This window comes from Dipteris shenzhenensis, chromosome 28, assembly GCF_047967505.1.
Source record: "Dipteris shenzhenensis isolate YYH24624 ecotype China chromosome 28, Dip_SZ_1.0, whole genome shotgun sequence".
In the NCBI taxonomy this organism is placed as follows: domain Eukaryota; kingdom Viridiplantae; phylum Streptophyta; class Polypodiopsida; order Gleicheniales; family Dipteridaceae; genus Dipteris; species Dipteris shenzhenensis.
The window spans coordinates 36465074-36492744 of NC_141623.1; the positions used below are offsets into that span (position 1 = coordinate 36465074).

At 43.9% G+C, this 27671-nt stretch overlaps 1 protein-coding gene across 2 annotated transcripts in view; it reads left to right on the forward strand.

Moving 5' to 3' along the window:
* LOC147883513 (uncharacterized) overlaps window positions 1-5000 on the forward strand; it is a 48183-nt gene extending 43183 nt beyond the window's left edge. For both annotated transcript variants that reach the window (XM_087400066.1, XM_087400065.1), the window contains one exon: window positions 4609-5000. In XM_087400066.1, coding sequence (XP_087256192.1) covers window positions 4609-4698 — 90 coding nt within the window. In that variant the 3' untranslated portion in view covers window positions 4699-5000. The remainder of the gene's footprint in view (window positions 1-4608) is intronic.
* The last annotated feature ends 22671 nt before the right edge of the window (window positions 5001-27671 follow it).

Sequence of the window (27671 nt, forward strand, 5' to 3'; positions counted from 1 at the left end):
CATCCACCCTATCGTAGGCTTTCTCAAAGTCCAAGAGAAGGATGGCCAACGGCTGTGACTCCTCTTTGGACCAATCCACAGCCTCCCAAAACGTGAAGCTGTTGTCCAGGATGCTACGCTCCTGGACAAACCCAGTCTGTGTCTCATGGATGATGTTGGTAAGATGGGGCTGTAACCGAAAACTCAAGACCTTGGCGAGGATCTTGTATGCAGTATCAAGCAGAGTGATCGGCCTCCACTGTCGGATGTTTGACCTATCTCCCCCTTTCGGGATCAAACGAATCCACCCCCTGCTCAAAGACTGAGGGAGAAGGCCTGTGTCAAAAATCTCCTGGCAAGCTAGACGGAAAGGGGTGGAGATAATCCCCCAGAAGTTTCGGAAGAAGGCCGGAGTCAAGCCATCCTCACTCGGGCACATCTGGGTCTCCTCACTCGGGCACATCTGGGTCAGGAGAGCCTTGAGGGCTTCCCAGAGCTCCTCATCTGTGAAAGGCTCCTCAAGTCTGCTACATAAGTCCTGCGAGACTACTGGCGGAACGTGATCCCAAACCAGCTCTTGGGCCACAAGACCAGCTGGGGCCATCCTCTCCGTCTGAAAGAGCTGGCTATAGAAACCCATGGTCATGTCCAGAATCTCTTATGGGTGTCAGTGTGCATGATGCCCTGCGAGTCTCGAAGATGCTGTAGCTGTGTGCCTACCGATCAGGGCCCAGTGGTCTGAAAGCACTGCTTTGTCATCCTGTCTCCCTGCTGCACCCATTGGGCATGAGAAGAATGATAGGAGAACTCAGCCCGCCGCACCTCTGTGTCCTGGAGCTTGAGATGAGCGCTCTCGAATCTGCCACTAAGCCACTGAGACACTGGGTCCTGCTCCTTGAGCCTCTCGATTGAGACGAGGTCTCTCCTCAAAGCCCGCTCTGGCTCCTGAAGGGTACTCCTCCGCCGAATGGCGTGAGCCTGCAGCTCCTCACTGCTCCTCTGAATCGTATCGGCCACTCATGTAGCCCAGCCCTCACACGGTGCCGTCTCTGACTGCTCCCAAATCCCTACCACGACTTGCTGAATCTCGTCGTCCTGCAGGAGGTCCTCTGGAATGCGGATCCCCTTCTGGGGGAGACCTCGGCAGGGCTGATCCAAGTGAAGTACCACTGGAGAGGGGTCTGACATCGTGGTACCTGCCAGAATCCTGGTAGATCCGCCTCTGTGTAGTGCTGCCTAGTCCCCAACATAGAAACGGTCTAGTCTCTCTAGCAATCCATCGTGTCTCCTCTGTCCAAAGGAGAAGAGAAGGCTGCCAGGTGTCCTGCTGAAATTTGGCTCTCTCCACGGGTCTCTGCCAGTGATCATGAAAATGAACTGCTCCCAGGTGTGATATGCTCTAGTGCTGGCATCTCAGAAAAAGAGGCTCCGCCCTGCTTGTCTTCCCCAAACTCTTGGTTGTTGAAGTCACCTCCAACAATCTAGAAGTCTACATCCGGAAGACACTCTGACAACCTCCTCCAAAAGGCCGGGCGGTGCTGTCTGCACGCTGGTAACTCCAGCGGCAATCTAATAACTCCTGTCGCCAAACCACACACCGGCTCCTTGTGCGTGAAGCTCAATTGGAAGTTCACCTCTGCACCATGGGCGTACCAAAGGTCTAGTCCATGTGGTCCCATCCACTCATCCATCATGAGTGTAATTTGATTCCCCAAAATAGCATCGAACACCTCTGGGGACCATTTCTCCACCCCTGTGGAGGCAAACGGAAATCTCCAAACGGGGTGTGTCGGAGATCCCACTGCATTGATCAAACCCCCCTTTCGAGGCTGAAGGACCATGAGCATTACCTCCAATGGTAGAGGATAAGAGTCTGGAACCTCCAGATAGTTCCAGGGTCCTAACCTCTAGAAGTCCCGCGGTAAGGGACGCCCAGGCTAGAGGTTAGGGGCTGCTGACTGGGAAGACGATCCTCGTCCCTCAGGATCCCTCCCTGAACGGGCCTGCTGTTGCGATGAGGCAGAAGGGGGCGTCATTGTTCCCTTGCTAGCTAGTAGGGGTGTCGAAGCGAAAGAACTTGTTGCCGAGGGGGACAGCAGGAGAGGGAGCGGTGGGGATGCGGGGGATAGAGGGAGGGGGGCGGGTGGTGAGGGTGACTATAGGAGGGGGGGATGAGGGGGGGGGGGAGGGGGTGGGGGGAACCCTGGAGGGGGAGGGGGAAGTGAAGATGAGGAGGGGGAGGGGTCTTGGGGGGGGGGGGGGGGAGGGGGAGGGGGAGGAGGGATAAGGACGACATCAGGTCCCCCCTCTTGATCTAGCTTGCCAGGGCTCCTCTGCAGTCCTCATCGAACTAGCAATTGTAGCTTCCGCCATCACTGCGTCTGGAGCTCCTGGGGCTTGTTGTTGCTGCAAGGGTGGGTGCGGAGGTTGAACCTCCGAAGCTGGAGGATCGGCAGAGTGGGCAGTGGCCCCTGCCGTTGGAGGAGGTGGCTCCTGTTGATCCTCCTTCGAGGCCTCTTGGGCAACCCTATCCCTCTCTTTGCGATTGGCTCTCTGCCTGCGGCGTTTGTGGGCCTGCTTACTTTGTTTCTTTTTCTTTTTAACCTGTGTCTAGTCCCTTGCTGAGGGGTAACCCATGGGGTCTGAGACTCCTGTTGCTCCTGCTTGAGAGGGTGCTGAACTCGGGCTTGCTGACTCTGCCTACTTTGTGGAGGCGGGGGGAGAGGCGCACGGGGGAGGCCACGGGGGCAATCTCTGGTGAGGTGACCCATATGTCTGCACCGAAGACACTGGCCTGGTAATCCGGAGATCTCCACCCTTTGGCGAAGTGTGCCCCTTTCCAAGGTTTCGAGAAGGATCAACTCTGGGAGGAACTCTGGGCTCTCAACCACTAGCATGATCCTGGGAACTCCATCATCTGCTAGAAGTGAGGTAGCTGACTCTGGCGGGGACTCGAGCACTGTGCCAAATGCCCGACCTATGGAAGGGAGGATGGCACGATACTCCTTGGGGAGCCCTGGGAAACAGAGTGTGACCGGAAAACGTGGAACATGATGTGTCGTATCCATGTCCTGCAATGTGAACCCATGACACCAGGGAAAGAGGTAGACAAGATGCGGGCCAAGGAGGATGGGGCTCTGCTCCACAAGTGTCGAGGTAGTGTCGGAGGAGCTCAGCTGGATGAGAAAAACGCCTCGTCCATAGATGGTGACCTCTTGAATGTGGTCTCCCTCTAATGCCAAGCTCGCCTGGATCCACACTCGCACCTGTCTCCGTGTAGGCGTGAGGCCCACAATTCTGCCCACAAGTGCCTTGTCCTGGAGGGACTGAACTACTTGCTGTACCTGTTGCTTGTCAGCTGGGGAAAGAAGAACCTTAACGGCTGTGGGATTCGAGGGTGCTGCCATAGAGCCCTTCTGGCCAGACCAAGGGTCACCACCAAGGTTCTTCTTTCGCCTTAACAAGCACAAGCGCTCCCACTGCAGGGAGGAAGAAGAAAAGGAGGGTGAGGAAGAAAAGCGTTAGAGGGGGAGGCGGAGGCGAGGCGGGGTGAAGGAGGGGGCAAGTATAGAAATGAAAGAAGGAGGGCAAGGAGGGCGGGAGGCGGAGGAGGAGGGAGGGCGAGAAGGCGAGGAGGGAGAAAAAGAGGGAATGAGAGGGCAAGAGAGTGGAGAGGAGGCAAGAGAGGGGGGAGCCGACGGGGGAGAGGAGGACGACGCGGGGGCGGAAGAGGCGAGGTGGCGGGGGGTGCAGGTGGAGGAAATGGAGGCGGAGATGGAGGTGGAGGGAGCGGGTGGGGCTGGCGGAGGTGGCCGAGATGGAGGCAGAGAAGGAGGTGGAGGAGATGGAGCAGAAGCGGGCGGGGCTGGCGGGGGTGCAGTAGGCAGAGGGGGCGAAGCAGGCGGAGGGGGGGCAGCAGAGGTGGAAGTGGAAGGGGCGGGCGGGGGGCAAGGAGGCAGGAACTGAAGGGGCGGCAGAAGCAGGAGAGGCGGGAGCAAATGGGGAGGCTGAGAGGGCGAGGGCGTGCAGAGGGGGAGCAGAGGGAGGCGGACAGGGCGAGGCAGCGGGGCAGCTAGGGGGGGGTGTGGCTCCTTGGTACTCTTGCTCTCTCCTAGTCCAGAAGAATGGTACGTAGTTTATCCTGCACAATTCTTTCTCAGAGACGTGCCATTAGCTCCCTGTCTTGTGCAATTTGATAGTGGATATGTGGGGCCTTGATGATTTAGAGCTAAGCCTGCAACCTATCATGGTTTGAGATGCAACAATTGATACTTGGTATTCTCACTTGAATTATTATCTTGCCCATCGTCTGAAACATCTAACATGGGGAACAGGCTAGCTAGGGGCTGCATGAGCAACAAGGAGATAAGGGAAGGGAAGGAGACGGTTGGGTTTGGTTGTGCGCGTGCGTACGTATGTGCATGCATGAGAGAGAGAGAGAGAGAGAGAGAGAGAGAGAGAGAGAGAGAACATATTGATTCAAACCCTCTATGCTTCACTGCTGTTTGCGTTACATCATATAATATATTCTGGCAATTTTGTGCTAAAAAACGATTGTGAGGAGGATGAGGCAACTAAAAGTACTTAAGATTCAACTTGCACTAACAAGCATATATTTGGGTGCTGCAGGTGGGAGGCATGAAATTTATTTTTGAGATTAACAAAAAACTAGTGAGAGAGAGGGTGGCAGAAATGATGCTTTCCCGGCAACATGGTTAACTCAGAAAGCATGTATCAAATTTATTCTTTGTTCGGCATATTTTGTGTAAATTTTATGAGAATTCTTTTTGTAAATCTGTATGCTGAGTGGAGTAATGTATCAAATTATTCCATGTGTAAAATGAGAGTCATCATATCTAATATCGATTGGATACTCTTGATATAATTAGCAGAACATTGGTGGTGGCCTACCGCCCCCACCCACAGGTCACCCTTCCTACGCTAAAGAGTTGGGTGCCAATACACGTCATCCTATATTCATGTCAGGACATATTTGTGATCCATAATTGAACTGTTTGATAGAGATCGGTCTTGTTTCTTCATGATGACAACATACTCCTGATGCAACATTATAGTTGGATATCTTGAAACGATTTTGTGGAGGCATGCTCAATCCAATGCCATCATCTAAGTTCGAAGAGCGGGACGTTGAGTGTAAAAGGTTTACGTAAATTTCTGGCGCAAAACAGTTTCTAGTGCAAGATAAATGATTTTGTGAGTTGAAAAGTGTATCGTATGATGGTATTTTAGTTGGCTGTACAAGGAGTGGCATGAGATGGATTCAGTCACTTGCTAATAGCATTATTGGCCATCCTATGTGAGTTTTTTAATATTACTTTTGGTTTTTTGGGTTTGACTAGTTGGTCCTTTTGTATAATCTCTTTGAGAAGCAATACATTCGAGTGTTTCTTCAAAAATGTTGATGAATGATTGAGGCAATGGACTGATTTCTAGGCCACAAATAGATAAGTAGCTTTACAGAGCTTGATAGAAGGTCCTATACGATTCCTTAAGAAGGGCTTTTAAGAAGCATACAGTCTTGACCTTAGGTATTGAAGGTAAATGTTATGAAGACTATGCAAATGGAACTGTACATTTAGTAACATGGTTCAAAAAATAAGTCTCCAAGTGGCAGCCCCCAATTTTCTGCAACAATGGAGGTTTGAGTACCAGCAAATGTGACCCATTGTTCTGTCAAGCAAGCAGCCTGGCTAGATGGACAATGGTACACATATTGCGCGAGGGATTAAGTAAACTAGCGAAGCAGAAATGCACTTAAAAGCTTGGCAAAAGGTAAGTGTTTTACATGTCACAAAGGATAAATGGAACCATGCATCAAAGTTTCAGTCAGCAGTTAAATTGTCCAAGAACCGCCCTATTCTATGGTCCTTTGGCTGGCAATGATGATCCTATAAGGACCCTTATTCTGTGGTCCTCTCGCTGGAATGGCTGTAAGGATGGAAACAAACTGAATATCAAGAAGAACTCTCTATTCTTGCAACAATGCCTTGTATCTCATGTTCCTAACAGGTGGCATTGTCGCTAATGGATTTGTTGTAGGATAGTGCTAGAATTAGCAATGATGAAGATGAAATGGCAGTCTTAATCAAGAATATGAAGGGTGTATCTCGATTTGAGTCATCCTCGGAGGTCCTTCGTGTGACGTTTGAAGATATGGTGGCATTGTTGCTCAGAATAGATCGAAGGAACAAAGAAGACGAGCCATGACTCCATTGACACTGCTTGTGTGTCCTCTTCCAAGTCGAAAGCTGGGAAAAGGATCCAATGCTGGTACTTAAAGAGACTCGGTCATAAGGTAGCTCATTGCTTCAAGAAAAAGGAGAAAGAACAAGAAGAGCACCATGCTAACTTGGTTGAAGAGGAACGAGCAGAAAGGATTGGTCTTAGACCATTTCACCATTTGCCCCCTCAGTGGTAGCCACTTGTGCATAAGTCTCCATACAATGTAACTAGCTTTTCCCCACCTCCCATTCTCATCTCCACTCTTCTCCTCTCCTCTTTCCATATTTGTTCAACATGATTAGCATCGACATTATGTAGTGAATCTTTTGTGTTTCTTGTGTAGGATTACATCCATCACGCATTCAGAGTAGGATAGATGTCTCCTTCACATTTCACTTTCCTCTCATCAATGTATTCCTTCACATTTGAGATCCCTCTCATTAATGTATCCCTTTGCATGCCACCTCCACATCATGATGTTGCTTTTATTAGCTACATGTCACTTTTCCTTTGTACCTATGATGATTTGGGGACATCAATACCATTTGTCGAGTACATGTATGATGAGCTTTTTGACACACTTTAGGGATTGTGGACTATCCACACGATGCCATATTTTGATATATTTTGACATTCTTTACTCATGATGGCACTCCAGGGTTAACCACGCTTCTTGCCAGTGACGATTGTAAGAGGTTCTTGAGTTTTTCCACTCGGATCTATAGTGGGATGGGGATGTTATGCAGTATTGTCCTTCACCTCTAGCGAGGCACCTCATGATTTATTGTCAACATCCAGTTCCCCTTTGAGTCTTCATGATGCTTCCTCGATCAACACCTTGTCATTATCTTTAGGTACTTCTTCACTTCTAGATGTCATAGTTAGGGAACTTTACCCCTCTCACTACATCATCTGAGAAACAATCTCTTCCTTCATCCATGAGCACTCCATTGACAGATCCGGAGGTCTCAGCTCCATCATTTTCGGTTTTGAGCTTTGTACTTTTTGATTCATACCTATAGCAGCTTCTAGAGCACTAGCTCTTAGCATTTGGATGTGGGATTCAGGCATGTACCCAAGAGGTCCTATTTGCTCTTCATTGACATCGTCTACATCAACTTGTGCTTTATTGACATTATCTTCAGTGATCTCTTGGAGTTATGCACCTTCATTTCGGAAGGAATTTCACTTTCCTATTTTTATTTGGGACCCAGGTGGAATAGTGTGTCCTTTAGACATGGGCGAGCATCCCTTACCTCAATCATCCTCGACATGGATTATGCACTTCTTCGGCATATCCTCATCGGCCAACATTATCACCTCGAGCCACATTTACATATCCCCTATATTCTATATATACCTTGAGGCACATTTATATATCCCCTATATTGTGTAGTGTGCCCTTTAGAGGTGGGTGAGCATCCCTTACCTCAATCATCCTCGACATGGATTATGCACTTCATTGACATATCCTCATCGGCCAACATTATCCCCTTGAGCCACATTTACATATCCCCTATACTTGTATTTTTAAATTTCGAGGATAGACTGTACTTTAGAGATGGGGGCATGTTAACCCAATTCCAAGGTTAACACATTGCCCATCCATGTTAGATAGCTAGGCTTCTGTGCATAATTTGCATTTTTATAACATTTAGGTGTGCACATATCATATGGTTTGGACCATAGGGTAGGAGGATAATATCATCCTATTGGTTGCAATCCATGTGACCTGCCATTGTATTGCACATGGCAGAGAGGTTACCTCTTTGATCTATATATTGAGAGCATGGTGAGAGGATTACTCATTCTCTCTAGCCCTAGTTGGAATAATTCTTGTGTCCCTGTTTTTAGCATAAGTGCTTGTGTCCTTTTTTAGAATTCTTATGTATGTAAGTTCCTTTGAGTGTGAGAGACTTGAGGTGGCTTATGTGCATCAAGCCTTGATTGAGGATCATTACATGATGAAATACACTCTTGTGTGTGGTTTAGATTAGAAGAGTGTTTTGTGATCACTTCAGTGGCATTCCTTTCTTCTTTCTTAGGGATTATTGATACTCTTGCTGGTGTGTGAGTGGAGCATGTGGATGGCATACCCCAATTTTCCCCTTCTTGGAGACTTGATCTACCTCGTTATGTACATACTTAATGCAAGGGCTTGTATGGTTAGGATGGGAGCACCCCATGATGATGCCCATGCCATGTGTATGGTTAGAGTGGGAGATTAAGTGTTGAAAGAAGAGGTTGAAAGTGAGTTGAAAGAGAAATGAATGTGTGTGTGCTTGTGTGTGTGTGAGAGAGAGAGAGAGAGAGAGAGAGAGAGAGAGGGTGGTCACTCTTTACATATGCAAGATAGCAGGTTCGTTCATGGAAGGGGATTATAATAAAATTTGGTGACTTACAGGCTATTTAGGGATAGGAGGTTAAAAAAATACTTATTTAATATAACTATGATATATAAATGTAAGGAGGACATTTAAATTCAAATTTAGGACATGTATATGTATCAAAGGCGAGTAAGCAATTAGGTAGAAAAAGAAAAAGAATTAAATATAGGGGTATTTTAAACATATGCTTGCTTACACGTGTTTTATAGGTTTTTACATAGTGACCTCCAAGAGAGAGAGAGAGAGAGAGAGAGAGAGAGAGAGAGAGTACTATACCTTCGTTCTTTTTCAACATTTTCCTATCGACATTTAACACGCACGGATGCAAAAACCATTGATATAGTGCAAGGATGAGTTTTTTTTTGGTATTGGTATTAGTATATACTGACACTAAAGAGTGTTGGTATATACCGACAGTAACCAACAGTGTTCGTATATACTGACGCTAGTGAGTGTTGATATATTGAAAAAGTTTGGTTTATACTGACACGGGTAAAAATTTTCCATACTGACAAAATTATAGAGTGTTGTTTGCAATGAGATCCAAAATAAATTTTTGCTACGAGTTTTATCATTTGAAAGATACAAAATATAAGAGTATGTACTCCAAGTTTGAGATACTCATGTATTCATGGTGAATTCAACATACTAAGGTACATGATACCACTATAAAAGTGAAAGGCGTGAAGATAAAGCCTTATCGATGACAAAAGAATCAATTAGTAGGATTTACATCAACAGATTAGTCTTGAACCAAGTCCAACATGCCAAATAAGTCAATTTCTAACTGTATAGTCAATTGATCACCTATATCATCATCGTCTATTGTACATCTATCTAGGAGTTGATCCTTTAATTCATCTTCTTCAATAATATTGGGTGATATATGATCCCCATCGGCAAGGTCCCGAGGTCGACGGTCACCGGCAGAATTGACTTGCGGATGTCACTATCCATCGGTGGAAGATCCACCCAGGTCACCATCACCCTGCAAGGAAGGACATGCCACGTCCTCCCCTGACGCCTTGATGCCCGATAAAATCCCCTAGTCGGCTGAAAAGCTCCTGGCTATCGCCTATAACTTCCAGCCTCCCAGGGGATTTTCCCTTAGAGCTTCTTACCCAATGTCGTGATCTCCACCTTCCTCCATTACGTTGTCATTATATGCACATTCTTCTTGGCTCATATCATGAGATTCATCTTTTTCCCTAGATCCATTAGGATCAATTGGATCCATTGGCGGCATCTGCATATCCACATACCTATCTTCAAAAGTATGTTTACTTCAAGGAGCAACTTGAACCACACCCCACCATTATGGAACATAATGATCTAGATGGAAGACCACATATACTAAAGGTGTAACTTAAATGCCATCCATTGTATTAATGGATGCTTAATTATATATGAACATATACCAATTCTTTAAAAACGAAAGCATTAGCTTAATGCAAAGAAACCACTATTGTCTTTTTTGATTGTAGCATTGTGACCATTGTAGATAGTTCTAAACCATTTTAAATCAAGAATAAAAATACTAAATTGTCTAAAATCAACTTCATAGATTTCATGTATGGTCCCACAATACTCTAATTGTGAGGAGAGAAGATTGGCATTAGAAGCACTTGCTCGGCTATCTTGTATGAAGTTGGCCATGATTCCACAATTATATGTGACTCTCTTTGAATTGACACGTTCCATGCAAAAATGGCGTCCATATGATCACAAGGCATTGTAATTAAAAGGAACATTATTAAAATAATGACGATGCATTCTATTAAAGTGATTGTGACCATGAATATATAATTTGAGTCAAAAGGTAAGCAACTTACTTCTTCTCACACTCCTTTTGTGTCTTTGTCACCAAGCAACTGTGCCCAAATTGAAGGCCTATATATATATATATACATATATATATATATATATATATATATACATATATATATATATATATACATATATATATATATATATACATATATATATATATATATACATATATATATATATATATATGCATGGGATCTAAGAGGATTGATTTCCAATTGACCCCAATACAAAAGATTGTGAATTATTGATAGCCTCTTGATACTGTGAGGAGGGTCCTCTCCATTTTCCCTCCAACAGGTAATCCAATCACTTACCTTCAAAGAGGGTGGTGGTGGATCAAGTTGATCCCATCACGCGTAGAATGGTCAAGCGTAAGGTATCGAGCATGACCTTCATAAACCATTCTTCTCGTATATTTGGAGTGTCATGTAAGCTCATTCAAACTGCCACTACAAATAGGACAAGCATGATACACACTTATAGCAAGTACTATATGCATGCATAAAAAGGTCACGATATCTCCATGCCTTGGGTAGACCAAATTGCTGGGCATCCAGACTTTTTGACAAAATAGGGAAGGTGGTTGTAGATGATATGCTGTAAGACATAAGAATGCATAGTAAGTAATAAAAAAAAGAGGATCACACTTAAGTAAAAGAAGAAGACAGAACCTTACCATGTAGTGAGTTATATTGCAGGCTATCCATGCGTCTTTCATTGACTTCCCAAAATGTTTAATTGCCTCCTCAAAGTTCTTGTAATCACTCTTTGTCCATGTTACTTTGTCATAGAACATGAAGAGTTGATCAAGAGACCTCCACACCTCTGCCTTCACATTTTGTGCTTCCCCATCTGCCTCATGATCTTTCACGGCATTATGGACTTGCTTCCACAATCCATAATTAATCTTTGAAACTATTCTACCTTGCCTTACTTGCTTACTGTGTTTGGGTTGAGACAAGAATCTTCTTGCCTTAACACCACCAATAGAGGGCTTGATTGGTACCTCCTTGCCATTGGTAGACTTTTTAAAATCCTTTGTGATTTGAACATCTCCTCCATGCAGACCTATATCGGATAACACTTTTTCCAATGCTTGAAGAGCATCCTTTCTATTTTTTCGGGACGGAGTTTCCAAGCAAATCCAATATACAAAAATACCAATTTCTCAATAATTCGACATAGACCATGCAATGTGCAGATGTGAACATTACATAGTGGAATGTCCAGAATGGCCTTGAAGTCAGGGTCAACTTTATCTCTATTAGGTGCTCTCTTCCACCATTTGGAATCCATTACTTGAGCTGATTCTTTGCAGTAAAGACAAGGAGACTTTGAGTTGCCTCCTTTACTAACATTATACATGCACTTAAGTGTTTTAAGATCCCCCACCATGTGCCACTCTACTTGAAAATCACCTTTTCCTGCAACATGGAGATTCTCGCCTTGCACTTGTCTTTTGATTATTCTTGGTATTTCCGTGTTGTGAAACACCCAATCTAGTGTTTCATGGTCTTCTGTCTTCACCTGCCAGATTATAGAAAACAAAAGTCTTACTATAACAGATTTGAAAACAATGACCAAAATCAAGTACAAAACAAAAAATGATCATACCTGGAACGAGCCTAACCACCATATGTGTTTCTCCGACTGCACACTAAATTACTTCGAACTCGCTTCAGTCAATGATGTATCAAGTGCTCCATTCATCAATGTAATAGTAACCCTTTCCATTTTCTTTTCCTTTACAACCTCACACTCATCCAATTTGATAACAAATTTCAAAATGCCTTTGCACTCCTCAAATGTTATTCCATAAAACTCGACCATTCTTCTTTGAAGTTGTTGTAGATCTACAAATATATTGTTCCAAGGGTCATACACACTGGTTCCTTTACCACCATGAAATATTTCTTCAATATGGATATATTACCCAATAAACTCATTTATACTTTCATTCAAATGACCTCTTATCCTCCACACGGTTGCTGGATTTGGCAGTAAAACTCGTTTAATCCTTTGATCTTTCAAAGTTGAGGATATCGCATGGAAAATCGAACTATATCCCTTCCTGCTAACTCCACTAACATCAAGAGCCTCTTGGATTGTAGTGCCATCAACTTGATTATTGGATACAAAGTCCTCTACAACATTGCGTTTGACTGTTTTGTATTTTTTTTTCTCAATCAAACCTTTTGCTACACCACAAGAAAGCAATCCTTTCATTTGTTTAACAGGAAGAAGGTTCGGATCCATATTTTCTTTTGCAAGCTCCAATAATTTCCTATAGTAACAACACAATATGCCTATATCATTCAGCACCTCCATTCTTGTTTTGCGGTAATGGACGAAATAGATATAGTCATTTGAGAGCCTTTTTGAGTATACAAAATGATAAATTTCAATCTAACCTTGCTTCCTGAATTCTTCGCTTGCATCCACCAGTCCCAGCCTTCAAATTTGCAATGTTTTTAATCTTCCTGCTACGTAGTCTGTCTCCAAGCATGGTTCTCTTCTTTCTTGCTCTTGTCAACTCTTTTTTACTCCTTGAATGCTCCTCAATTTCATTCTGCAACTGCTGCTCCAATTTTGCATGAATGGCTATCTCCTGCATCTTGGCCCCCTTTTCTTGTAGGTTCATCATTTTATACGTTTCTGCAAATGCAGACTGCAGTGAAATATAACCAAGAAGTCCATTTTGTCCATCGCCGGCAAACCTCAGTAATGTGGTGGGATTGACAAATGGAGGTGTAGAGTTTTTTACTTGACATTTTGGATATATGCTTCCATCGCACCATAAGTCAATATGTTGAAGCCCTTCTCTTCTCATATTTTCCCACTATTGAGCATTCAGCACCGTATCCTTTCGTCTTTTTTGTGCTGGAGCATATTGTTCTTCTAAGTCGATGTGAAGATGGTGTAATCGCTTCTTCTGAGATAGTGACTCACTAGTATCGGCCATTTTTTGTGCTTCTGAGTTTGTGAAGTTTGCTTGTCAATCTCATAGTCGTTTTGTAACATGAATCGTGGAAGTGTGGCGGTATCCATGTAAATATTTTGAAAAGTTGCAATCACCAAGTTCAGTGATGGATTCTTTATGAAAGGCCTACACACGTCGGCAAAAGAGATGCCGAATCTTCAGTAAACAAAAAAAAATCAAAGGAGATATTTAATGCAAAATCATGTTAGTCAGACAAAAGATTATCTTATTCCTTTATGAACTGACAATTCTGTAGTCCTTACTGACAGTTCTGAGCCACATTTCCGTATTTTACTATTTTTGAGGTCTTTTAGGAGAGAAATAAATAAAAAAATAGTGAATTTCTTACAGGGTCCCAAAATGAGCTCCCTTTTTCCCTAATGCATGGACAGGGCCACGTGGAGCAAATCTCTACCTGAATATTTAATTCTACATTAGTAAACTCAGAAGAGCTTAGTTCGAGCCATGCTTGTGTCTTTTGCTTATTATGTTCTTATAGTATCTTTGACATTCTATCCTAACAACATATGCTCTAAACTAGAAAAGGCGAGTGTGATGGGAGGAGCCAGAAATTAATTGAAAATTGCTGTTTGTATGTGACAATTTTTCTAGGTAGGATTGCAAGAGTGATTTAGATGCTAAATTTATGATGGAATTATGTTGTGAAGCTTCAAGAGGTATCTTGTCCTCACTTCCCTTGGGGTCAAAGAGGAATAATTTTTAACTTTCCTTGGCTTGAAGGAGCTACATTTAAGCTTTTTACGGAAACACAAAGAAGACCCACAATGAGATGGATCCAAATGAAGGGCTTGAGTTGCATCTCTTCTCATATAGTTTTAAGTAGTATATATAATGCACTAACCCATAACACAACAAGGAGGAGAACTACAAGGAGGTGAAGCCAAAGAAAGACTTTGGGGGGCCTAATATCAGTGTGTGCTTGTGCACTTCTCGCACAAGTGGCTCGCAACTAGGCATAATGGTTGCTATCCCACACATAATAACTGCTATTTTTGTTTTGTCCAAGTGCTTCCACCTCCTCTTTGATGATCTTGTGGTGACACCAACATAAAATCCTACTCCTCAATCTTTGCGAAAGCATACCTCCATTCCTCAGCAGCAGTGCCAAAAATGTGTAGTCTCAATGGTGACTCACGTGTTGTGGTGGGGATGTTGAAGAGATGCTGATGGAGCCTCCTTCCTTTCTTGGTCTATTGTAGTAAGCCCACTTAACCTTGGCTATTCTTCTTCTAGTGTCACTCCCCCCCCACGCCATCCGCATGTGTCACTGAAGCGGCTTCCGGATTGTCACAATGTATTTCCACGAGAGAAGAGGGAAAGGGGGAGAGGGAAGAAGAGAGGGGAGAAGGGAAGAGGAGAGTGAAGGGGGATGGAGTGGAAAACACAAGGGCACTATGAAGGAGACAAAATAACACCCAAAGGCACTCTTGGAAGAGAAGAGGGAGCTTATATTCCAACTTGTGCAAACAACAATGAAGACCAAAGTCAACCATTTGGCCTTCTATACATGTCACCTTTTGAAGGGTGGGCCAACACTTTTCCTTTTAGCACTCTCCCTTTCTTTACATTAAAAGGCTCTTGGGCCCGTAGGGTGCCAAGGCATATTGCTAACCTTTCCATCTCTCCCTACTAGCAAAAATAGCGCTTGTGTTAACCATATAAGAGCACTTGGGACAAGCTTGGCATTAGGAGGTGCTCCTAACCGGCTCCTAAATAGAGCTTCTGTTAGCATTGTGCCTCCAAGCCCTAAGCTATTTGGGGCTTAAACCCCTTGTATGAGGCTCAAAACCTGGAGTGGCGAGGCTTGACTCCCATGAGACACTTAATGACAGCTTGCAGTTGGAACCTGCAACCTGTGCCCTATACCTGCAATCTTTGACCTTGGGGTATTTGAGGCTCAAACTCCCTGAGCTTGTACTGTACACCCTCCATGGCTGCAACCGTTGAAGTAAATCATGAAGCGTAATCACCTTTAATATCATTGATTACCTTGCATTCAGGGATTGTACTCCGCCGTGGATGTTTTAAAACACTACTATTCTTCTATAACAACAAGTTCTCCTTCTCAAAAAGGAGAAAATGAGCTGAAGCAAAAGTTCTAGAAGCTAGAAGAGAGAGTAAAAGTGGCCAAGGGCAAACTAGAAAAGGCAAGCCCCATTGTAGTTCATGATGAAGCTGTCGTTAGTCAAATGGAAGAGATGAATGAGGGAGAGATCCAAGAGAACCTCAAAGGAGAAGTAAAGAGCTCCTTAGATAAATAGATGTCTATTCAACTATAGAAGGAAGTTACAAAACAAGCTGATAGATTGTGCGACTTAAGAGTGCTCAAGATTAGAGGTTTACCAAACAACTAGGAGTATTGGAGATCCATTCAATGTCCACACTACTCTACAAGGAGTCTTCTTTCTTCTTGTTATCTATCCCTTCGTAAATATTCCAAAGGTGTCTTTCGTTGCCATTTCGATACCATGCCATTTCTTTCCTCGACTCGCAATGTATTCCTTGTGCCTTAACTAGACTTTTTAGCTTTTCTATCTTGCAAAACCTCTGTCTATATCTCTTGCAAACAAGCGATGGTGAGCTACATGTAACCATTGATGCCTTGGCCACGATCAGTCCACAATAGTCCCATAGAAGCTAGCTTGTGAGGTGAGCAAAGAATAGAAGACAACATACCCAAAAGAAACCAAAGTCTGTGTAGGGTCACGTCGAGGTACGTGTGGGTTGCAGGGCATTTGCAAGGCGAGGGCAGGCTACAAGTACTTAATATTCCAAGATTTAATGGGTGGGAGGTGTGAAAATTCAAAATTCGCGAGAGTAGCAAAATTTTCAGCCACCAGGTTTCCCCGCTCCAATGATACACATTAGTAGAATTGGATATCCCAAACAAATGCATTGTAGTCTAAAATGCTTCAAAACACAAATAGGCCAAAGGGTATGCTAGCTATCGAATTTAATGCTATGTTTTATGAAATGCAATGATCTTTGGCATGCTTATGAGCCCTATAGCAAGCAAGTGCATGGAAAAAGACACAATTCAACATTGTAAATAGTGTTGGATTTATTAAAAGATCTTTGCACATCCACAAATTACACATTTTCAACTTCTTCCATTTTAGGGTGAATTTAGATACCAATATCAAGAACTATCAATGTTTTAAGGCCACCAAGTGGTAGTCCCACTAGTTTTGATTCCAAATTTTCAATCTGTTTTGGTGTTCAACAAATCGAAAAAAAGTTATGGAGTGTGCCTTCAAATGGGTGTACATCACTTTAGCATAACATTGGAGGCCCATTAACCCATACTTAATGTTCTCATATAGGTGTGTCCTTGGGTTAAGGAGAAGCTCACATAGTGTAATTTTGAATGATTAGTTGGTTGCATGTATGTACATAATCAAATTTTGATGCTTTTGAATAAATTGCTATAACCTATAGTCTTCAGGATGCATGCTTCATATACACAAATGCCATGGTTCTTATATTAATCAAAGTTTGAGCCACCGCAGGTGACTGGAGGCCCATAGGGAAAGGGATGAGCTTGTTGCCTGATGTGCCATCCAAATAATCATGAGTCATTTTAAACCACCTCCTTAATTATTGAAAATCCAAGGAGGGTGCTATCCCATGGTGCCATCCAAATAACCATGAGCCATTTTAATTACAAGCCATTATAGTGGCTGGTAATTAATTGCCAGCATAGTGGAATCTTAGGCGCCACCTTAGATGCCACCTCAGTAGAATCTTAGCTGTCAGTGACACGACAGTGGCAATTAATTACCCACCACCACTGATGTGCAATGGTAATCATGAAGAAGACCCCACCAACCTAGTAATTAATTGGTAATTAACCACACTCTACTGAGCATGCAAGCTTGGTGACTAGTAATTCACTACATTCTATTGTTCATGCAAGCTTGGTGGTGGTGACTGGCCCGGTGAGTAATTGCAGACCATTGCAGTGTGGCTAGTAATTAACTGCCAGCCTGGTGGAATCTTGGCCACCACCACCAGTGGAAGGTGGCAATAATTACCATAGATGTAAATCATGAAGTCTAGTCACCTCTAATCACTCATTACCATGCAAGGTATAGTACTACCGCCTTAAATTAATCAAAATACGGTCCAACCACTGAGATGGCTCTTACCTTGATAGTTCCATTTCCTTCACTATTTTGTCTTATATCCATCTCAACCATTTCTTTCTCCCTTGCAGCTGGGCTATAAACTTAAGCCTCCACTATTGCATTCCCTTCACTATTTCCTCTTCCATCTCTCTCGACCATTTCTTTCTCCCTTGCACTCGTACAAACTTAAGCCTCCACTATTCCATTTCCTTCATCACTGTTTTGTCTTCTATCCCTCTCAACCTTTCTCCCTTGCACTTTTCTAGCAACTTCTATCCCTCTCATAATGGATCCACCTGGACATATCAAGCTCCAAAATGTGTCTACACAATTTGAAAGCTTCTCACATAATCTTTCCTCCCCCTTTGCATAGTCTGGGAGCTCCTCACACGATCTTTTCTCCCCCCCTACAGCACAGTGCAAGAGCCTCTTCTCCCGTGATCTTAAAATCATGACATATGGGAGCTCCTCGCTCGCTCTTACTTTACCAGGTTGGTACAAGAGGTGAACATGAAGGAGGGACATATAGTTTGTTAGGGTCAGAAGATTAACATCATTGAAACCAAGATTAAAAAGGTGCTAGGATTCTTAGAGGCAATTTGCAAGCACACTTCTTGGAGAAGCAATGGAAGAGACATGATATTCTAGATGTATACCCTAATGCTTAGATTAGTGCAGATGGTGGAGTTAGGCTTTCTACCTTGCTAGCAGACCTCCTAGATGTGCTGAAGAAGACAATGCACTACTTTCTTAATACGATAGGAATGGTGAAGTTCTCACATGTTCAAGCAATAGTAGAGCAACTGAAAAGACGCGATGGAGAGAGCTTCAAGGCCATGAAGGATGGGGCAGAGAGCAGCCATGGTGGAGAAGACAATGAGATAGCTCTTCAAGCCAGGAAGGATGCAGAGAGTAGTCATGGTGAAGAAAGTTGTAGTAGCCATAGTGGAACTTATTACCTAGAACCACTTTTGCAATTTTGGAAAGATAGGCACAAGAACCTGCAGCAAGATTAAGATAAGGTTGTGCACAAGCTTAGAGTGGCTTTTGAAAGTTTTGAAAAGAAGTCCGTCTAGGTGAGAGAGGTCCAAACTAGGGTGGAAGTCTTAGAAACGCCCCATCTTGATGCTATTGATCAATTTAAGCAGCTTTAAGAGATCGTGAGGGAATCTAATGAAGTTGTTGCATGGAGTGAGCAGAGAGTGGAGGAGGTGAAGGGGAACATCCACATCCTTAGGATCATGGAGGAAGGAATCAAGAAGCAACTTCTTCATGTATAGAGTTAGATTGTGGTATTGATGGTCATAATAGTTACATCGAATTCCTATCATGTTATGTAGTAGGGTCCAAAAGGCTCTATGTAAGTCTCTGAAGACTTTCTCTGAAGATGCCCCAAGCTTTCAAAATGGATGGCAAATCCCTTGACGAGCTATCCCCTAGCCATTTCCAAGATAATGACCAAGTTCCTTGGGGAAGGAGACCCGATCTCTCACGTGGAAAGGTTTGAGCATATTTGTGAAGCCTTTGGTGCACCAGGCAACCTTGAAATGGCCAATGCATTCGGCCTTAGCTTGGACGGCAAGGCAGGTCAATGGTATAGAGCTCTCATCGTGAAGGAAAAGATCAACTGGGAGACATTGAGAAAAGCTTTTATTGTGGGATTCTCTCCCAGCAGTCATAAATGGAGCCTGATCAACCAATTTTATGGGGTGAAATAAAACGACAAAGAATCCCTTAGGGAATACATTGCGAAGATTAAGCATCTCAATGCCCGCTGTGAACCCTATGTGCAAATGAGCGACAAATGGCTGTTGCCACTCTTCCTTAGCAGACCCAAAGCTGCACGACCACCTCATGGTGATGAACCCCACCTCCTTTGATGTGTGCAGCAAAGTGGCCATTCGTATATGCGACAACATGATTGACAAAGCAGATTCAGATAAGGCCTCGGCCCCCTCCAAAGTAGCCCCATCAGTGAGGTCCTCGAGTGTAGAGTCAAGTAAGAAGGAAGCTAATGAGCCCAAAAGCTTGGACGTGAGTGAGCTAGCCTCCACCTTGTTGGAGTAGCTAGGTTAGCAGTGGAGGGTAGGAACCTCCAAATAAGTGCCAAGCAACCCCCACTTGTTTCCACGATGAGATAATGTCTAGTGTGGGACGGTATGCAATGGCAACCACCCCTCCAATGAGTGCCTGTGCCTAAGGGCAAGGCCAGCACTCTACTGTGCACACTTCCATAGGTGGGGAAACAATGATACCTCCCAATGTCGCTTTCCGAGGTCCCTTCCCCAACCCATGTATCAAATGCGATCCCCATTGGCCCTAACCACCCCACCCAGCCCCCAACTCCCGCAAGGTGGCCCTGTAGCTAGCTCGAGCCAGTACCATGCTTAGCCCGCTCCCCTGCCTCCACCCATACTGGGCCCGCTACCATGCATTGCCCCAGTCAATCAAGTGTTGGTCGAGGAGTTGCCCAACGACTAGGAGGAAATGGATCTTGATCATGGGCCTCATGATTATTACCCTTACGAGGAAGGAAGTGGAGCCTTAGCCTGCTACCTCCCGGCAGAGGATCAACAAGTCCCCATATTCTAGACTGCCCCTGTAAATGCAAGGGCAAGAGATTTGAACTCAATGGCTCGGAGGCCCCCACTCCAATGTTATACCTGCCAAGGTCCCCATAGAGCAAATGAATGCCCTTACAGAGGCACTTTGAACCCGTTGGTGTCTTATTTCAAATGCCAGGGTCCACACTTCTTGAAAGATTGCTCGTACAGGGATCGTACGCCCACCGCCCCGACCACAACCAACCTTGCTCCCTTGTGCGCATGATGTGGCATGGAGCACCTATTCCAAAAATGTCCCACGAGAAGACCGACCACTCTGCTCACCCGCCCAAGAGCACCGGCCTCAATCTACTTAGCATCGACTACTTAGCATCGAACAAGGCCATGTGGCCACCGTGCCACTACAAGTCATCACTAGGATGCAAGCCAAGGCACTAGGCAAGGCCATGAAGAAGCTCACCAAGAAGGGCAAGGTAGCCTCGTTGCTCGGTTCTGAGATCCCTCCACAGCCGCTAACCCATTCCAAGAAAGCCATTCGAGTAGGAGACGGTTTCGATCAATTGTTCATCCAGGACGGTTCCAATGAGGAGACAGCTACCCTTGCCACCTCCTCTACTTCCCAGCAATCTTCCATCCAGGGTGACCCTGAGGTACCTCCGATCCCAGAAGTAAACAAACCAGTATATATGCTCAGGGCCTAGGACCAACTCCCACCTATAAAGAAACCTACCCTGACCCGGTCTTAGAAAAGCAATACATAAAAGATGCTCAGGACTTGGTGCGTGAGTGCTAGGATAAGTTCGAGCATTGATTAAAGGCCAGCAGGGGATGAGATACCATCCATCTAGCCCACCTGATGGGGCATCGAGGGGCGAAGTCTCTCAAGTTTTGAGAAAGAGTGGAAGAAACAGAACATCTCAGTGTGGAGCAGTCGAATGCTCCGGATCTAATGCAGAGGACTGTGGGGGTTAAAGGTCACTGTGCCTTTACCCCGGTTATGTACAATACTCAAACACATATATAAATGAATGAAAAAGAAGATTAGGGTGTTATGCACCCACTAAAACTTGTGTGGCTCTATGTTTCTCTCTCTCCCTCTTTTTCTCTTGCTTCCGTTGAGAGCACTCTCAACTGATATTAGAGCCCGGGTGATCTGGCTGAGCGTGCGTGAATGCTTAGAAGCTCAGCAACTCTGTGGGAGGAAGGAGAAGCTCTGTGGGAAGCTTTGTGGGTGACTTTACTTGCATTCGAGTGTGCAGAGACCTTGGAGGAACCTTTGGAAAAGTCACTTTAGTTTTGCAAAGTGGTTTTGAGAGCCTGTTAAGTGTTTTCAAAGAAAAAGTCATTTTTAAAGCTTTTTCCTATTCCATTCGATGATAGAGACTTCGTATTGACTTGTAGAGGCAACTCTTGCTTGTTTTTAGTGTCCATTTCACTTCAAGAGCTTGGAAACACCTTTATTCTTGAATCTGGGATCATTTCATTGGATTTCTGACTCATTGTGTCAGTTTCTACGTTTTTCTGCCCGGGTGTTGGAAGCCAAGTTTGGAGCAACCATTTGCAGATCTGTCAATTTTGATGGACTTAGGAGGTCCTAAAACTTCTATGTTGCTCATCATTCACACTCCAGTGGAGTTTACAAACAGTTCTAATTCAAAAAAAAAATTTCAGTCCATGTGTTGGACCCAGTGATTGAGACCACGGTTTCCAAAACCGTCTGTCCCATTGCGTTCGAGATGCCTAAAAACCCCTACTTGTCAATTCTTGCGCAATTTGGTGGAGTATTTTCATAGTTATAGAATCTGTGTATTGGATTTTGTCTCTCTGTTATGGATTTTAAATTCGAAGGTTTTGAAACCTTAGATTTATGCCACATGGCAGTGGATAAGTGTTGACTCCCATTTTTCACTCATCGGTTGGGATTTTGGAGTTCCAGCAGAAGAGAGATATTTGCAGATTTTCTTGTTGAGTCCGATTATGCAATGGCGCCCATGTTTTGAGGCATCTCAGGTTCTATTTTTAGTAGTGGTCATTGCCATGGGACCATGATTTCTTGAGCATACCTTATGCAAATCATTCTGGTTGCAGTTTGAGCCATGTGCGCTCATTCGTGGTGTGCATTGGGTTGCAGTGGATGATTTATAGGCCATTTGGATGCATTGCGATCCTTATTGGATGTGTTGATAGGCCCAGATTACCTTGTGGGATGCTATTTTTAATGGACGCTTTGCACATGGATGCTATTTTATGTTGAGGGACAGCTTTGACACATTGCAGGTGATGCATTGATAGTGTTATGCTCTCTTGGATGAGATATTATTGATGCATATGCCCATGGACGGTGTTTATGCTTGAGCCATTTGGCACTTATTAGCATTTTGGATTGCCATTGCAGCTGGCATTTTCTTTTGGGCCAGATTTGCTCATATGGATGCATAGTACATGCACTTGAGTCAGCTGCATCTTTTGACGTTTTGAGCTTTGAGTTTTGGTGAGATTTCACTCTATTGTGGCATACAAATTTGGGTGCACCTGGTATTTGGTGTGATTCTCTCTTGCACGCACTAGTGTTTGGGATTTTGCTTTATTTGCATCATGGCATCCTCTTCCATGTCTGAAAAGGAGTTTTCCAACATTAAAAAGTTTGATGGGACAAACTTTTCTTTTGGAAATAATAGATAAGGGATGTGCTTATTCAAAAGAAGTAGATTAAACCCTTGGCAGCAATTGAAGCTAAGCCTGCAAATATGTCTGAGGATGATTGGAATGAGTTGGATGCATTAGCAAAGTCTACTATTAGACTTCATCTTGCAGAGTCAGTTTATTTCATAGTAGTAAATGAGTAGACTACGGAAGATTTGTGGAAGAAACTGTGTGCCACTTATGAGAAGGAAACTGCCTCTAATAAAGTTTAACTCATGAAGAGGTTGTTTGAGCTGCAGATGAAGGAAGGGGTCTTCATTGCTTCTCACTTGAATGAATTCAATATTATTTTCAGCCAGCTTCAGGCTCAGAAGATGAATTTTGATGTTGAGACTAAGGCAATATTTCTCTTATGTTCATTGCCATCATCATGGGATACCTTCTGTACAGCTGTTAGTAACTCTGCACCTGGTGGAGTACTGAAGTTTGATGATGTTGTGGGTAGTTTGTTGGCCGAGGAGATTAGATGGAAGTCTATGGATGGCAACAAGCAGGATGCAGCCTTAAATGTGCAAAGGGGCAGATCACAGTTCAGGGGGAAGTCCCAAGAAAGAGGGAAGTCTCATAGCAAATCCAGGGCAAGAAACATTGAGTGTTACCACTGTGGCAAGAAGGGCCATATGAAAAAGAATTGCTACAAGCTGAAAAGAGAGCAAAAGGATAAGAAAAAGAATGCAAATTGGGGTGCAAATTAGAAGGAAGAGAGTCCAAGGGAGGACAAAGGAAAAGTGAAGATCGAGGAGATCAATGCAGTCACACATGATAGTGACAATGACATTCTCTTCATGTCTAATTTATCTGCAGATTTGCTTACCACTTCAAATGATGCATATTCCCAGGATTGGATTTTGGATTCTGGTGCTTCATTCCATGTTACTCCCCATAGGGAATGGTTCTCCACTTATGATAGTGGAAAGACAGGTTGTGTGCATCTTGGAAATAACTATGCATGTGACATAGTGGGAGCAGGTGACATAAAGTTTTCTTTTGCAAATGGGTCTGCATTTGTTTTGAAACATGTGAGACATGTGCCTAAGTTGACCAAGAGTCTTATTTCAATGGGTCAGCTAGATGATGCTAGTTTTCACACCACTTTTGGATTTTAGAATTGGAAAATTCAGAAGGGCTCTATGCTTTTGGCCAGGGATGCCAAGTGTGGGACTTTGTATCCCGTACATGTATCAGGGGTGTTTGATCATGTTGTTGCAATAACCGAGCAGCCAAGTACTTCTTTGTGGCATTGCAGGTTGGGGCACATGAGCCAGAATGGAATGAAACTCTTATGCCATTTGGGTTATGTACTGCATTTGAGTTTCTTTGATTTTGAATTTTGTGAGCACTGTCTCTATGGGAATCAGACTAAATCAACCCATAAAAGAAGGGGAAAGAAAGAGTTTGAAAAGCTTGATTTGGTGCATTCAGACGTATGTGGTCCCATGCCTACACAGTCATTAGGCGGGGCTGAATACTATGTGACATTCATTGATGATGCAACTAGGAAAGTGTGGGCTTATGCTATAGCTCGGAAGAGTGATGTGTTCCAGGTATTTCAGAAATGGTTGGCCTTGGTTGAGAGTCAGTCGGGTAGAATGCTTAAATGCCTACGGACTGAAAATGGTGGAGAATATCTCTCTCATGACTTTCAGCATTTCTATGATATACATGGGATTAAGAGGGAGCTCACATCCCCTCGTACTCCAGAGCAAAATCTAGTTGCAAAAAAGATGAACCGTACCATTCAAGAAAGGTGCAATGAATGCTTTCCAATGCAAGTCTTTCTGGTGGTTTTTGGGCTGAGGCAATGAAGACTGCAGTGTGTGTGATCAATAGATCACCTAGTAAGAGTTTGGATGGGGTATTCCTAAAGAGGCATGTAGTGGCAAGAAACGCTCTTACTCTCATTTGCATATATTTGGGTGTGAGGCATATGCACATGTGCCAAAAGAGCTTCGAAAGAAGCTAGATCCTAAGTCTACGAAATGCATCTTTCTGGGTTATGGTGAAAGTGGAGAGATGGGCTATCATCTCTGGGATCCAGAAGCAAAGAATATCATACGCAGCCATGATGTAGTCTTCAATGAGAAGAAGATGCATAAGGCACCCATGAGGGATGTGGAAATGAGGAGAATCACTTTCCAGGATGTGAATCCACCTGCATATGTTGATAGACAGCAAGCTGTCCATGCACCAAATGTGCAAGAAATGGTACCACCAAGTACTCCCACAGGTATACAATCAAGGATAGATGATGGATCATCTATTGGTGGAAATGATGAGCCAAATGTGGCTGATATGCAAGTGGGACAGCAAGCTGAAATGCCCTTGAGAAGATCATCTAGAGTGTCTAGACCACCTGATAGGTTTGCTCCAAGGGTAGACTATGTGATGCTTACTGATTGTGGGGAGCCTTCTTGCTACAGAGAGGCTATGATGCGCGAGGATCAACGCAAGTGGGAGTATGCTATGCAGTCAGAACAAGACTTAGGACTTGGTTTCTTTACCACATGGAAAGAAAGCATTGCCATGTAAATGGGTCTACAAGAATAAGACTTAGGACTTGGTTTCTTTACCACATGGAATAAGAAGAATAAGACTTAGGACTTGGTTTCTTATGAAGAATAAGACTTAGGACTTGGTTTCTTTTTGTTTACTTATGAAGAAAAAGACTTAGGACTTGGTTTCTTTACCACATGGAAAGAAAGCATTGCCATGTAAATGGGTCTACAAGATGAAGGTCACAGGTGATGATGTGCCTAGGTACAAGGCCCGTTTGGTCGCTAAAGGGTTCAAGCAAGAGAAGGGTGTGGACTTTGATGAGATATTCTCTCTAGTTGTGAAGATGACCACACTTAGATGCATGCTTGGACTAGTGGCAGCAGAGGATATGGAGCTTATGTAGATGGATGTCAAGACAGCTTTCTTGCATGGGGATCTGCATGAGGAAATTTACATGGTGTAGCCGGAAGGCTTTGAAGAAAAGGGCAAAGAGCATTTAGTTTGCAAGCTGAAGAAGAGTCTCTATGATCTTAAGCAAGCGCCTAGAGAATGGTATCAGAAGTTTGATGCTTTCATTCGGTCCCAGGGTTTTAGAAGGAGTGAAATTGATCACTGCCTCTACACTAAAAGGGCTAAGGATAATAGCCTGATAATCCTGGCACTATATGTGGATGATATGCTATTGGCTAGCAAGAATACTTATGAGCTAGATGATTTGGGACTTGCAGGTCATATTCTTGGTATGCGCATCAAGCGTGATCGGAGTAGGAAACTCCTTTGGCTTTCACAGAAGGAGTATGTTACAAAAGTATTGCAGTGTTTCAATATGGAGGGGGGGAAGGCAGTGAGTATTCCATTGCCTCCATATGTGAAACTGAGTCATACAGATAGTCCCAAATCAGATGAGGAGAGGGCCATGATGGCCAAGGTTCCTTATGCATCAACAGTTGGGAGTCTTATGTATGCTATGATAGCTACTAGACCAGACATTGCATTTGCAGTGGGAGTTGTTAGCTGGTATATGGCTAATCCAGGAAAGAGGCATTGGGAGGCAGTTAAGTGCATCATGAGGTACATGAAGGGTACCAAGGAGATGTGCATCTGCTTTGGTAGAGGAGACATGCGTGTACTTGGGTACATAAATTTAGACTATGCAGGGCATGTGGATAGTAGGAGATCCACTTCTGGTTATGTATTCACCTTTGTAGGTGGTGTAGTGTCATGGATGTCTCATGCACAGAAGTGTGTTGCTTTGTTTACCATAGAGGCTGAGTATGTTGCAGCCACAGAGGGTTGCAAGGAGGCTATATGTTGGGGATTCATACAGGTGTACCGACATTGCATAGTGATTCTATGAGTGCTATTCAGCTAGCACGGAATCCGATCTTTCATGCAAAGACCAAACACATTGAGGTTAGGTACCATTTCATCAGGGAGGTACTTGAGGACAAGCGCATAGAGCTTGTCAAGGTTCATACATATGATAACCCTGCAAATATGTTGATGAAGAGTCTACCTAGTCAGCGGTTTGAGTATTGTCATGTATTGATGGGCATTGGATAGTATGCTCCTTGGTTGTTCTCCCTTAAGGCACATTGTCCTTTAAGTGGGAGGTTGTGGGGGTTAAAGGTCACTGTGCCTTTACCCTGGTTATGTACAATACTCAAACACATATATAAATGAATGAAAAAGAAGATTAGAGTGTTCTGCACCCACCAAAACTTGTGTGGCTCTCTGTTTCTCTCTCTCCCTCTTCCGTTCTTGCTTCCATTGAGAGCACTCTCAAGGATGCTCTGGATCTGATGTAAAGGATGTTCCAAGAGGACCCAGTGTTGCACAACCTCTAGGACAAAGGAGACCTGTACGGCTTCGATGACATGTTATCCATAGAGGAAGAAGCTTCATCAAAACCCTACGATAGTGCTGGGTTGGCTGTCTTCCTATCTAGAGAAGTGAAAATGCCATTCATGTCTTTGCTAAGAGGAAATCCCATCCTATGGCGTGATTTGTCCAATTGAATGAACATGCCATTCCTACCTCCAGCCCCTACCAGTAGCCCTAGGCCCAACCAATCAACACTAAAGCTGTACATAGAGAAAAAGAGCTCAAGGCAGAGGTAGCTAGGATGAAGCGCTAAGCCATCGAGGAAGCTAGGATCCATAGTGCTAAGATCCGACAACATAGACAAATGACTCTTTTTAAGGCAACAATTGAATAGATTTAACTAATAGATGAGCTAACAATAGAGCCAACCAGGTTGCTTGTTCAGCTATAAGTACTGTGCTTGCACATCAAAGCACTTATAGACCCAGGAACAAGCCACAATTTCATCTCTTGAGAG